Genomic DNA, 14,144 nt, shown 5'->3' on the forward strand with positions numbered 1-14,144 from the left:
TAATATTTATGGAAATTTTTATTTCTTGGTTATATTCAATGACTTCATATTGTATATGTCTATTTATTCAATGTTGTCAGTTTCTATTAAAATTAATGAAATTTTATCACAGACAAGTTTTTTTCCAATCAGGCTTTTTCACATGTCTAATGTCACAAAAAATATAATTCAGAAAATTTGTATATTTTAGTGGCTATAACTTCCCTTGCATTAAAGTGCACGCTTTTGCTGCTGTTCTATATTGTTTTCAGAATAACACTATCCCCCTGTGATGTGAAATGTGTACTTTTTTCTGAGTGAATTAAATTGACAGTAAAAAAAGAAACCTGTTTCTTTTTGCATTTTGAATGTATCTTTAGTGCAATAACTTTTAATGAATTTTTATTATTTCTGATGCAACCTTTGGTGTTTGGTATCAAGAGACATGAATTAGAAGAAAATAATTAATATCACCCATAATTTGTATAGCCCTGATAGCTAATTGTGCCACCAGGGATGTACACAGTATGGTGATATTTAGTTATTTTAGTACCCTGCAAGCCACCACTAGGGTGTGTGGTAGGTGGTGAATGCATGCTAGAATAATTTTACCCGAACATGACCATACCATGGTCGGACAAAGTTATTCTAGTCAGTTATCGTTCGTTAGAAAAAATGACATCTTAAATCTATGTGTTCTACACTTGCTGTCTCTTATTTGATTGACATGATCCCTCCTACTATATTGCGATGGGGTGAATATGATATTTTCAACATCACTTTAAAATAGACTCCCAATTTATGCGAGGGATTTAATCTGTAATTCAACGTTCCTTCCGTTAGTGATTCCCAGCCTAGCTGCTCTAATATTATGGATACGCCACTAAGTTTATCATAACAACCTTTCCCAAATTTTGCTCCGCTGTGCCAAACGCAGCAATTAATCCAACTTTGCGAGGATCCCATATACTATCAGCATATTCTACATGAGACCTAACCAACAACAGATAACATTTCTCTTTGACCTTTTCATCTCATTAATCAAGGTCTCTTCTAATAAATCCTAATTTATTGTTAGATTGTCCACATATTCCCTGTGTGTTTCATCCAGGAGAAGTGGTGAGTGAGGGTAACACTTAGGTATTAATGGAGTCAGCACATATTATTTTCGTGTTCCCGAAGCAATTCCATCCCCAATGCAGTGGGCATTGGGGAGGCAATCATTCTTTTTCCAAAAATTTATCATGAAGCACTTTTTTAAGTTTAATCCTAATTGCCAATTGTCACACCAGCATTATATAGCATTTAGGTCATCTGATAAAGATGTCCTTAGGATTACGGATGTCATTGTAAACCACTTCATTGTCAGCAAATCGTAACTTGCTAGTGACTATAGAGTCAATGTCGTTAATGTAAATAGTATCTACTTGATAATTGAAGTGCTAATGTTTTTAAGATTAATTATTAATGTCTAAATTAAATAATAATAGAAGAATAGGGTGCTATGAAAAAAGTGCGACCATAATTCTTTATTGATGACGTTAGTCGCCTATAACATTTGACACCCTTAGGCCGACCAGAACTGATTTGGTTCATATTCATGTCATTATACGTAATCCACTGGTTAAGATAGGCTTTGGATGGACATCATCAACCAAATAATTCATTCGTAATAATGTACGAGGTCTGTTCAAAAAGTATCGCGAATTTTGAATTTTCGCGAGTTACATGTATTTGATTTTCGATTTTTTTTGTGGCGTGATGTTGGTACTTATGTCTCTCACTTATGCCGAAAAGTTCGGCATTTTGAATGTTCAGTTAATCGTTGACAACTGTTTTGCTTGGACGTGTTTTGGCTTGTCTTCGATTTTTGCCTTTCCCAAAAAATGGATCAAAGAATCTGAATCAAATTTTGCGTGAAAAACCAAATGAAGTGCACGGACGCATTCCGAATGTTGACTGTGGTATATGGAGAAGCTACCTTGGACCGAAGCAACGTTTATCGGTGGTAGAAAATGTTCTCAGTGGGCCGAGGAGACGTGAACGACGAAGAGCGTGCCGAACACCCGAGCACATCAACGACAGACGAAAACATTGATGAAGCGAAGAAAATAGTGCTGGACAATCATCGAATCACTGTTAGAGAAGTTGCTGAGAACCTAAACATATCGATTGGCTCTTGCCACTCGATTTTTACCAATGATTTTGGCATGACACGGGTCGCCGCGAAATTCTCACCAAAATCGCTCAATTTCGAACAAAAACAGCAATGCTTGAACTGCTAATGCGGTAATTCAATTATTGTGCACGCGACGACCCAAATTTGCTCCAGAGGGTCATAACTGGTGACAAATCATGGGTTTATGGTTATGATGTGGAAACTCCCAAACTCAATCATCCCAATGGAAGCTGCAGCACGAGCCAAGACCGAAAAAAGCGCGCCAAGTTCCGTCGAATGTGAAAGTTTTGGTAACAGTATTCTTTGATTGCATGGGCGTGGTGCATCATGAGTTCTTGCCACAGGGTAGAACGGTAAATAAGGAATATTACCTGCAAGTTATGCGCATTTGCACGAAGCAATCCGCCACAAACGCCCGGATTTGTGGAAGAACAAAAATTTGCTCTTGCACCATGACAACGCCCCTGCTCACTCATTGTTACTTGTGCGCGAATTTTTGGCCAAAAACAACCTACGAATGATGCCACAGCCACCGTATTCCCCAGATCTGGCCCCCAGTGACTTTTTCTTGTTACAGAAACTGAAGAGGCCATTGAAAGAACGACACTACGCTACGATTGACAAGATAAAGACTGCATCAAAGGAGGAGCTGAACAATATCACAAAAATGATTCTCTGAAGTGCTTAGAGGATTGGAAAAAAACGTTGGCACAAGTGTATAACATCTAATAGGGATTACTTTGAAGTGGACAAAATAGATATTCATGAATAAATAAATACTTTTAGAAAAAACACAAAAGTCGTGATACTTTTTTAACAGACCTCGTCACCTTTTGCTAATACTTCCTTTAGTATTTCCTACAAAAGGGGGTCATTGAGTAAAAAAGACCTTGACTGCCCTTTTTTGTCGACCTTTTGAAAACCTGGGCGATCATTCTATAGTAGATTTTTGGCTGGGTATCATGAGTATTTGTGATAGAAAAGTTGAATTAAATTTTGCAAAGATTTCCATAAACCTCTGCAGCTGCTGTAAACTGTGGCCAAGCATCTTCTCACAGGAAATGCTGTATCTACATCACACTTTAATGTTTTTTTCAATTGGAGCTATTTGTGCACTTTTCTTCTGTTCAATTAGTAGATGGGCTCCACTCTTCTCCTCTGATTACTTTTGGGATATATTGTCATTATTTCGTCTAGAATCTAGAATCATAGTGAACCAAGTTAGCATGCAAAAGCAGTTTTGTTTGCTGCAACACCAATTCCGTCATTGGTGCAGCAAAATCAAATAACTCCCTGCATAACCGGAGGATTAGTTAAAGAATATAGTTCGAGGTTGTCATATGGCGTCATCAGAAGAAACAACAGATAATATTCTTATTGTGTATACCGTGGAGGTTGAGATTATGGACGGGCTTATCAGTGGATAATAAATAAATTCTATGTGAATTTAATGTATTCATGTTCGCAGAATAATCATGGTTGATTGTCTTACTGTAAAGCTTGCAATTGAAGCTATCACAAATAATGTGTGTTGTTATAATAATTTATTGCTTTGGCTCACCTTTCATAAGAACCTTTTTAAGAGACAATTTATATTTATTTTCAAAACAATGCGTCTTTCCTGAAATAAATTTAGCATTAGTAATTTGTCGTGGAGGGTGGGTGAGATTTAAGGAAGAATAAGAAAGGTGGAGAAAATCAACTTCAGCTCTGGTTATCGAGGAGTCCTTAGTTCAACGTCCTGTTGAACGAACGGAGTGGTACGAGTACATACTTATCTAAGATTTCAAAAAGGTACTTTTAGTTTGTCATAGATGTGTGTCACTTGGGGAGCTGCACCCTTGTCAGCGAACTGAGAATAATGCCTTGGAATAAATTAATTCTTATCCGCATCCTGCTAACGTTATTGTTTTTACAATCACTTTTCATAAACGACATTCCTGTTAAACTCAGAAAAACATCTTTTTTTATAGAGGATATATACCTCTGGGATGCTTCTAGGTAGAGTAATAAATGCCAATATTTTCACTTATTTTTACGAAGATCTTGGTGTTTTTTTATGTTACCACAGAAGAAAGATATCTTCCATCCCATTGATTACAGTTTTTTTGCGTGATAACTGAAATCCTTTTAATGGGTAATCCACATATCTAGGGATTGCAAAACTTCGCTATTTGCCATCGACTAAGGTGAGGAGTGTGGTGAAAAAACATGACACATGGAAATTAGAAATTCATTTCTAATCGGTGCGCCGGGAAAGTTTTCATTTCCCTTCACAATCCATTAAACTGCAACAGTTATTTCCGATTATTGCCTTCTTGGCTATTTCCTGTCTTCAATCTAAACTGGCGGTTCCAGAAAATTCACTCTCGCCACTCACACGGGATCCGACTGATTCCATGTTTCACTCAATTCATTCCTTCATCTTTGTCCTCGCATTGTGCTCACTCGCCACTCGCGTAGCGCAAGTATTCCGCAGGATTGTAACCAAAAAGTTCGAAGTCCAGACTGTATTTGTTGTATAGGGCCATAACCTCATGTGCGGTCAACTGCGAGAAGTAGGCTTTGGCCTTGCTGCCAGCACTTCTCCCTCCCCGCGTCTGGTGTCGCCAGCGAGGTTGGATGCCCTTCTCACCCAGCAAGCCGGACGAACGTATTATGTATTCCTGGTCCCTCTGCATTGTTTCCACCTAATGAGAAAGAAGAGAGGACGAATCAGTACAGAGGTAACAGTGGGCCTCAATAACTAGATTAATACTAGTTTTTTTACTGCAGAATGCACCGTTGGCTAGATAAATTCGTCAAAGTCTTCTGTTTTCCCTCTTCTTAAATCAATGGATTCATTTACTATTAACATATACCTCTTCATTTCTGTCAATTTTTTAAATCACTTATATCATTTTATTCGTCCAGCTGAATTTTGACAATTTTAGTATTCCATACTCCTACTCGTATATCAAAATTCCACTTTTCCCTTCGCTCATGAGCGTCTCAATTATATGTTAGGTGTAATATCCTATTTAAAAATTGTAAAAAAATTCATTTCTTTAACACATGCTATTTACCTGACCTGACCATTCAAAAAGTCTTAATCCCACCCTGGATATTTTTCTCTACACCATATGCTTCTAGCCTTGCGAGTAGTTTACTATGAAGTACTTTATCGAAGGTTTTCTAAAAAAATTGAGAAAAACCACGTCCACTGGAACATTGCTCTCACCCAAAGAAGAATATCATGAAAAAAGTGCAACTTTTGTCTCAAAAAATCCACATTTTCGGAAACCGTGCTAATTTTTCATTGATAACTCCTGATTAGCGAGGTGTCTCCCGAAGTGAAGACGCTTTGAAAGAAGGAATTTAATAAGTTGGCGTTTTCCAAACTGCTGGTTACTCTTTCTCCGTTATTATTTTTGAGTGAATTAACAGTTGACTTATTTCCCTGAGCTTCTCTGACACATGACCAAAATGCTTTTGGATTCTCTTTCAAATTTTCCGCTTACCTTTTCATTTTGAATTACCTTAACGCTTTCCGAAATTTATTCTTGGCATTCGCCCTAGATATCTTATTTTCACAAGTGATCTCATTCTTTATGTCGCTGGAGGTATCATCCATAATATTTTTCACCTTGGCGTGCCATAGCCTTAGACGTCGTAATGCCTTTCTAACACCCGCGTTGCACCATCTAGTTTCCGTGTTATCTTTTCCAAATTTACTAAGAATGAACTTGTTGACTACTGAGAGCGTTATCTCAAGGAAGTGATCCCACGTATCCTCAGTTTTTCGGTGATTACTGTATTTCTTAAAACTAGCTAATTGATTCTATAGCGCGCACTTTAGGCCATTATAGTCCCCATATAGTCCCACAAATCCAGAATATTATCATCCCTAGTTGGTGAAGTGACAAATTGATTGAATGAGTTCGACGTAAAAGAGATCAATAGCGATGCGCAGAAATCTTTGTCTTTACCGCCCGTTTTAAAACTAAATATGCTCCAGTCAATAGATGGGACATTAAAATCTCCACAGATTATAACGTCGCGATAATTGCGTTGGGATGAAAAACCTTTTATTTGCTGATCTAATTCTAGTATTGAATTTTCTGTGTCGACTGACGGTCTATTGAAGGTAAAAAAATTCTGGGTTCGAACCAATTCCAAAAATTAAAATTTTAATATGCCAGTGTGTTGAAGAATGTGCCCATATATGCCTGTAGAAAATTCATATTTCATCTATTAATTACTTGTTGCTTTGGCTTAAGAGTGGAATAAACATTTTCACATTTATGAGCAAGTGAAGATGGCTTTCCTTGAGGCCAACGGATTCGGAAATAGGATTAAGTCGCGGATCGCAGTTGATCACTTATGGATGCATGGCATTATGGATATTTAAGTGTCAAGTCTAAAAATCTAGATTGATGAAGAGGTTACAATATTAATCAGGTTAATTTTCGAGCGATATATTTAGAAATTACTTCTTCACCGTGAAAATAAAAGGCATTGAAACACCATTGCCAACGTATTAGGTGGTTGCTATGCAATGTGTACACTGGTTGCTGTTTTATTAATTTACTGTAGATGTGTCTAACGAATAACTTCTTGGCTGAATTTGAAAGCGCCTGGCTAAGCAGAAGAAAAATATATAATTTGTGATTGGATTAGGGTGATTGGATGAGAATCAGGTGATCGGAGACTGACCATTAGACACTTTTCTGTCCATTTTAATAAAATCGTAGGAATTAATTAAGGAAAGATGTGAGATTATCGAATCTCGACGTCGACGAAGATTTAAACGTCAAATCTTGGTTCAGTTGCGATTTTTACTTACACTGATCTAGATTTGTCAAGACTGTGACGTCGCAGTTCCACCTCTGTCGAGGTTCGACTATTTTCGAGTCCATTCTACATAAAATCGACGCCTGATTTACTTAATGGCCCAAGGAGATTTCTCACTCACTTTGGCTATGGCGTCATAGCGGAGAAGACATGGCGTGCAGAAGAGGTAGTAAGGTATCCAGTGGTCGTCAGCGCGCGTCGGATCCTCGTCGATCAGATATCTCACGAACTCTCGGAACGTGGGTTCGATCCTCTCCTCATTCTCGTCCACTTTCGTGTCCCTCGGCAGCGTCCGGTTGAACCTGTACTTGGAGACTATGTGGCGTCCGTATTTCCGGTAGAAGTGGAGCACTCCGTGCTCAAGGCCCACCTTGGAATTCTCAAGTTTGTCCCTGTATGCTGACAGCAACCTCTCGAAAGGGTGGCGGACGACCATGAATTTGAATGTGCTACGAAAGGCCTGGATGGGAAAAAAAGAGAGAGTGATTAGATAGTTATCGGATCTCAGAGGGACAAAGACGTAAAGTGTCACGTTATGACTGAAAGCGATATGGATGAGGTATTACTAATTCTAGCCGAAAGGGCATTCAAATGATATTATTTGATTGGACGAAGTTAATTAAATTTTTACCCTGAAAAGTTGGTTGCCATGACGCGTGAAGATTAAAGAATTTCGGAAGTTTTTTGAAAATTTTAAATTCAGTATTTGGAAATCGAATTCGGTTGTATGAATAACATTTCCTCAAAATCGATAGCATGCTATTTTCACTTTTTCTTACTTCCGGACATGTCCGTAAGCCCGTGTTTTCCCTGAGATCGAGATTAGGTACTCTTGACTTGTCATCAGGTTTCCCAGGGGCAAGTCACCAGAATTGACTCTGCTCTAATTTTCAAGGGGGGAATTGGACCCTTAGGGTTACCTTTATTAGTCACCAGACAAGTCAGGGAGACAAAAATATAAAAAAGTTATTTGATATTTTAGTATTCTGCAAGCCACCGCTAGGGTTTGTGGCAGGGGGTGAATACACACTAGACTAATTTTGACCCGAATATGACCCTACCGCGGTCGGACGAAGTTATTCTAATCCCTTATCGTTCGTTGAAAAAAATGACATCTTAAATCTATGTTTTCTACCCTTGATGTCTCTAATTTTATTGACAAGATCTCTCCTACCGTAGTACGATGGGGGTAATAATACATTTTCAACATTACTGCTAAACATCCTTCTAATAATGCAAGAGCTTTAATCAGTAATTTAACTTAAGCTCCGTGAGTGATTCCCAGCCTAGCTGCTCTAATATTTTGGATACGCTACTAAGTTTATCAAAACAACGTTTTACAAATCTAGCTTCTCTACGCTTTGCGCGATTCAATTTGGCAATCAATCTAACTTCGTGAATTAAGGAATCTATTCTATGACTTTTAGGAGTAAAGTTGTTTAGCAGGGCCTACATTTAAACTAAAAAAATATCCTTGCTTCCACAGTTTTCTTTAAAACAACTCATGATCCCAAAAGTCCCGTATACTCCCAATCCCACTCACATATGTTAGAATTAAGTGAGTTTGCTTTGGGATGTAGCTAAGAATGAAGGGGATGGACGATTTTATATATCTGCTATCCTATATCCTGTACATCTCACTCTCTGGTTCCTCCCTGCTTTGGTAATCGATATGGACGGTGGCTGAATTTTTTTTTAAAGATCACCGACGTTCGATATGAATACATTAGTTCATGATCTGACTAATCTGAGTAATTGCACAGTTTAGAATCCTTCCCACGACGTCATTCGAAATTGATTGCGCGCTTTCTTCGCTCTATCATTGGACAACAATTACCTTTTTTAAGCTTCCAGTCAATAGCCGTTCCCAGTCAGCAGTCACGCCATCCAGGAAAGGAGGCCAGATTTATTAAAACTGACGTGTCAATATTGGAAAAGTCTTTGATTGAAATACTTTCGATAGAGAATCGAGACTTTATGGCAAATTATTATTTTGCTCTCCCTTTTTATTTGTCTTCATTATGGTAAGAACATAAAAAAAATCAGCATTCCAAATTTATGTTCCAGTCGTCACGACTCTGGTATTAGCCATAGCTACTTTAGGAATTGAAATAGATCATTGAAATAAACGGCCCTTTGGACTTTTCTAATGAGTGTTTTGTGCGTCAAATCAGGGATGTCAATCTAAAGCCCCAAAAAATTCGGAGGATACATTTAAATTTAGGGTTCTCACCAGCCATGATCGCTAACCCTATAGCGATCTCAGAGCCATACGTGTCGTATCTGTTGTTATTTGAGTGGAAGACAAAGAAAACAGTCTAAGTGAAAATTATCCATATCGATTCCTCCCTCACCTCTTCAGCTTCTTTGAACTCTGGCTCCGGAAAAATTCTGCGGGCAAGCACACTCAGCTGCTCTTTCGGCGCCTGCAAAGACGCCTCTGGTACTCCACCTAAGATGAGGAAGTTGTACAGCCACGTCGATGAGGCAGCTTTGTAGATGGGGCACCAAGATATTTTGTGGGGCCTGAGAACCGAAGAGATCGTACGCCAATTATTAAAAGTTATCCCGAAATATGTTCATCCATTGCTACACATTGCACTTGCATTGTCCCATGTATTTAGGTACGAATTAATAACTTTGAATGATTGTTAAGACATTCCAAACGCATTGAATATGCATCGAAATTCTGTTGACCCTGCCCGATTTCACTCCGTCTGGGCCTCTTATATTTTTCTATTGGCGACACCTTGAGCCACCTTATTGATATTCGATGCATAAATAACTCATGATAAGAATATATTTAAAAATTACGTAGCACGAACCGTTATCCCATTAAAGGAACATAACCCTTGTCAATATTTGCCTCGCATGCAAAATATATCGATTCGGGGGATTGTAGGTATTCTGGCCATTACGCAAGACATTTTATTTTATGCCTATTTAACACGAAACACATTGACAATAAACTAAAATAGGAAAGGGTTCTTACAAGTGCCTAATTATTCATCGTTTTGTACTTCAAGGAATAAATAATTAGAGACGACGACAGCTATTCTTAGCTACCACGGCCTGAGTGGTAAGCATTCCAGCATTATTCCAACTTTGGTAATGCATCGATCACTAGCGTCATCTGTCATATGGATATTGTAATAATGCCAATATGGTGTCATAAATTAAAAAGTGCGAGGAGTTTCAAGTTGAGTACGTACCGTAAGTTATGAAACGTCAAGGCAACAATCTGACTTTGCACTCCCGCTGATACTCAGTTTGTTATTTCAATTTTTTTAACTTCTGTGAACTCCACGCTGCCATTTTCCATTTTCGGGAGTTTGCTTGCCCTTGTGCGGCTATTTGTTTCAGAATCGTGAATCTGGATGAATTGTGTCAGTATTTTTAATAATTGAGCTCTTATCTCAATAGTTTCAGCCTCAACTTTGTGGAAGTTCATTTTAATAAATGAAAAAGAAAAACTTTGTTCCAATCCACCACTTTATTTCAGGTACGACTAGTTTCGACGCTATTGATTGAGCTCTTGATGTTAAAAAAATTATACATTCTGTTAGGGATCATCAGCGCTTGTTAAGGTTATTTTTCTTTGGCAGCCGTTCAGTGGTTAACGTAAGGTTAAGCGTCTTGTGGGAAACGGAGAGTCTGGATGGGCAGTGATAGGAAGAGGTGTAAGGCACGGTTGTCTATTATCACCGTTGCTGTTCAACCTGTATGCAGAGGAAATGATCAAAGAGGCATGGGAAAAACTGGAGGTAGGAATGAAAGTGGGCGGGGAATTCGTAAATTCAGTTAGGTTTGCTGATGACCAAGCTTTAGTTTGTTAGTCAGCCAAGGGGTTGCAAGCATTGCTGAGTGAATTGGAAATTCAGTGCTATAGATATGGGATGAGAATCAATATAAATAAAACAAAAGTTATGCGATTTTTGAGAAAGAGAAAGGCTAAGGTTAACATTAAAATAGGAGGGCAAAAACTAGAGCAGGTAGAACAGTTTACGTATCCCGGAAGTGTTTTAGACCAACACGGTCAAAGTGGTAGGGACGTAAGGAGAAGAATTGCGCTAGGCAAAGAGGCTTTCACAAGGAGGAGGGAGTTGATGACAGGGACGTTGAGTAAGGGTGTTAAGAAAAGGCTCGTAAAAACTTTGGTATGGAGCGTAGTAGGAGTGTACGGCAAGGAAACGTGGTCACTGAATCAGGGGGATAGAAATAAATTGGAGGCTTTTGAAATGTGGATGTGAAGAAGAATGGAGAAAGTGAAATGGACCGAAAGGAAAACAAATGAGGAAGTGCTAGGAATGGTGGGCGAGGAGAGAGATTGCTGGGAGAAATAATAAGGAGGCAGGAAAAATGGATGAAGGGCGTTCAGCAGTGGGATATTAAAGACTGTAATAGAGGGGAGAATGTTAGGCAAACGAGGAAAGGGCAAGAATAGGATTGGAATGTTGGAAGGGATGAAGGGAGGAACTAAATACACAGAGGTAAAGGGGGACTTGTTGTGGAGTAGGATGTTGGGATTTTTTCGCTAGGAGAAACAAAATGTTATTTGGTAGTTGTGTCCATCCACAACTTACCTCAGCCGGTAGATTACCTTAAGAATGTCATAAACATGTAGATAGAGAGAGTGAGAGTGAATGTTATTTTGAAAGTTTCAATGAATATCCAGATATAACACTATTTTCCACAATTAATATTTATTGACGATTATGATTTCGCCAGTGTGACATCATCAGTTGCGAAACCATGGTCGTCAATAAATATTTACTGTGGAACTTCTTAGTTTCTGTTATACATGCAAATTTCCAGATTTTTCAATACAAATTTAAAATTTTAGGGATGTTTTTTTTAAATTTCAAAATATGTAACGTTCACTCCTGAATTCTAAGTACTGGAAAAGCTTAAAAATAGATGGATGATCCACTCTCTAAACTATTTAGGAAAGATAGCTTTGAATAGGACTTTTTAATTTGCAGTCATCAGGATTTTGCCTCGACAAACTTGGAAGCATCTTAAAACTTGCTGAAAAATGCGTTCATTTCGGAACAAAGTCAAGACATTCCATGAAAAGTGTAATTATCTCTTTTCTTCGAGCGCGCAGCTATAATAATAATAATAATTATCATCGGGATTTTTTCGCATACATTTCAGAGCACTTGCCGAAGGAAAACCAAACCAGAAGCAAAAAAAAAGAAAGTTTGGTTTCAAATACCAGGAAGGCACCTATGGAGTTGTGTACCGCAAGGTATGATAATTATTTTAGGTAAAAGAGGCAGAAGATAATGGCTTGTTCGAGGTTTAACATTTAAATACATCTCCGTGATTTCTGATATTGCGTAAATCAACAAATATTTGCATGGGATAAACCATATTTATAGTTTATATTATTTCACATGGTAGATATATTTTAATTTATTAGATAATTTAGCGTTATTATTTTTAAACACTGACTTGTCTATGTAAAAGACAGAGTACTGCGGCGTCGGAGGATGCTTGATGCTGGAGGTCCCGGCTGACTGACGATAGAGTCCAAGGTTGTGCCTCCTGCAGACCTCTTCCACTTGCCTAAGGCGTTTGTCGTTGTCCAGTCTTGCTTCTCTCTGGTGGAGATCATCAGACGGAAGAGAGAATATGAAAAAGCAAACAAAATAAGCAATCATCATAATCATTATGCCGCCATATAAACATCCAAGTATACATTTATAGGTTGGTACGGTGCGGAAACTTGGTCGCAATAGCAAGATAAAAGGCGTGTATTGTAGGTTTTTGAGATATATGAGGTATGGAGGAGTATGGAAAAGCTAAAATGGACTCAAAGGAAAACATATGAAATTCTAGGCAAGATGAGGTAGGAAAGAAAGGGTTTACTTAAAAATTCTTAAGGAGGCAGGAATGATGGGTGCAGCATATTTTGATTGCCGATGAATTACCGGAGACTGACGGGGAAATGTTTGGCAAGAGATGTAAGGAGAAGCATAATATGGGAATGTTGGATAGAAAATATGGAAATAGAATGTCTGTGGAATGGTGAATAGTTTATTCTAGTTAGGGGTGCTTGATTGTGTCTTGTTGCGTGAAGCCAAGGAATGTGGCCATGTTAAGCCTGTGTCCATCCAAAACCGCCCTTGAATGATAAACTGCCAAATAATGATATTCAGTAGAAAGATTTAGTTGGTAAATTTGGGGCCATGGTATTATTCAGTGAATAAGACGCTCGACCACTACTCGGAAAGAGTTCTGGGTTCAGATTCGGGTGAATCTGGACTCATATTTAGCCGAGCTGGGTGATTTTATGAACCATGTATCTTCTCGGGAAACGAGATGGCCGGGAGGAAGATATTGACGTCCTTAACTTTAAGTGAAGGAAATACCGAAGATTAAATTGATAAAAAAGTGAAGAACGAGGAAGTATATGTATAGATGAGCAGGAGAGGAAAGGTAACAAAGAAAGAGAAGAACTAGATTTCTTGATGCACAATTGATGAGTTAGGAACATAATAAAGATGAAGGGAAGGAAGGAAAGGAAAGAAGACCAAGAGACACGTACAAATTATAATTCAAGAATGATATAAAACAGAAAAATTATTAGTGTGTGTGGGATTTATACTGAACGGAGAAGAATAAAGGGCTGCTGTAAATTAATCCTAGGATTGAAATACTGATAACAGCGATGAAAATAATGTGTGAATTTCAGAAGCCATGTAGGGTCTAAGGCAAGGTGAACTCTGTCCTCAATGATCACAATAATGTTTTGATTGATTACTGCATTTTATTAGCTTCTGATTTTGACAGGAATTCTGTTAGTATCTACGGATGTCTCCAACTCTAACGATCACGTTAAATTATCGAAGGATAGGCTGTTGAAATGATATTCCGATTGACAAATTGCGCATATAGCGATAAGAGTGCTCTCCTATAATTAAAGTGAAGAGCACTCAGACGATTATCCAAATGGGATTCTTTTTAAAAACTGTATCACGTGAAAATTTTATTGTATACACTATTCCATAACTGGAGTCATCATGTTTGTCCAATTTTCTACCGAATACATAACGAAAAGAAATCTTTCTCATTTATAAAATAGAAAATTACGTGCTGTTCTTCATTGACACAAATAACTCATAGTATCTAGAGTCCTTCGCAACAG

General features: G+C 38.1%; 1 protein-coding gene across 1 annotated transcript; it reads right to left on the reverse strand.

Moving 5' to 3' along the window:
• Positions 1–4,602: 4,602 nt before the first annotated feature.
• Positions 4,603–12,666, reverse strand: LOC139700278 (carbohydrate sulfotransferase 11-like). Its single transcript, XM_071598914.1, has 4 exons — positions 12,449–12,666; positions 9,346–9,517; positions 7,113–7,451; positions 4,603–4,848 (listed from the first exon to the last, which is right to left on the reverse strand). The coding sequence occupies exons 1-4, from the start codon at positions 12,664–12,666 to the stop codon at positions 4,603–4,605; spliced, it is 975 nt and encodes a 324-aa protein (XP_071455015.1).
• Between the last annotated feature and the right edge of the window lie 1,478 nt (positions 12,667–14,144).

The sequence above is a fragment of the Hetaerina americana genome, unplaced genomic scaffold, assembly GCF_022747635.1.
Source record: "Hetaerina americana unplaced genomic scaffold, ioHetAmer1.1.p SCAF_10, whole genome shotgun sequence".
NCBI lineage: Eukaryota > Metazoa > Arthropoda > Insecta > Odonata > Calopterygidae > Hetaerina > Hetaerina americana.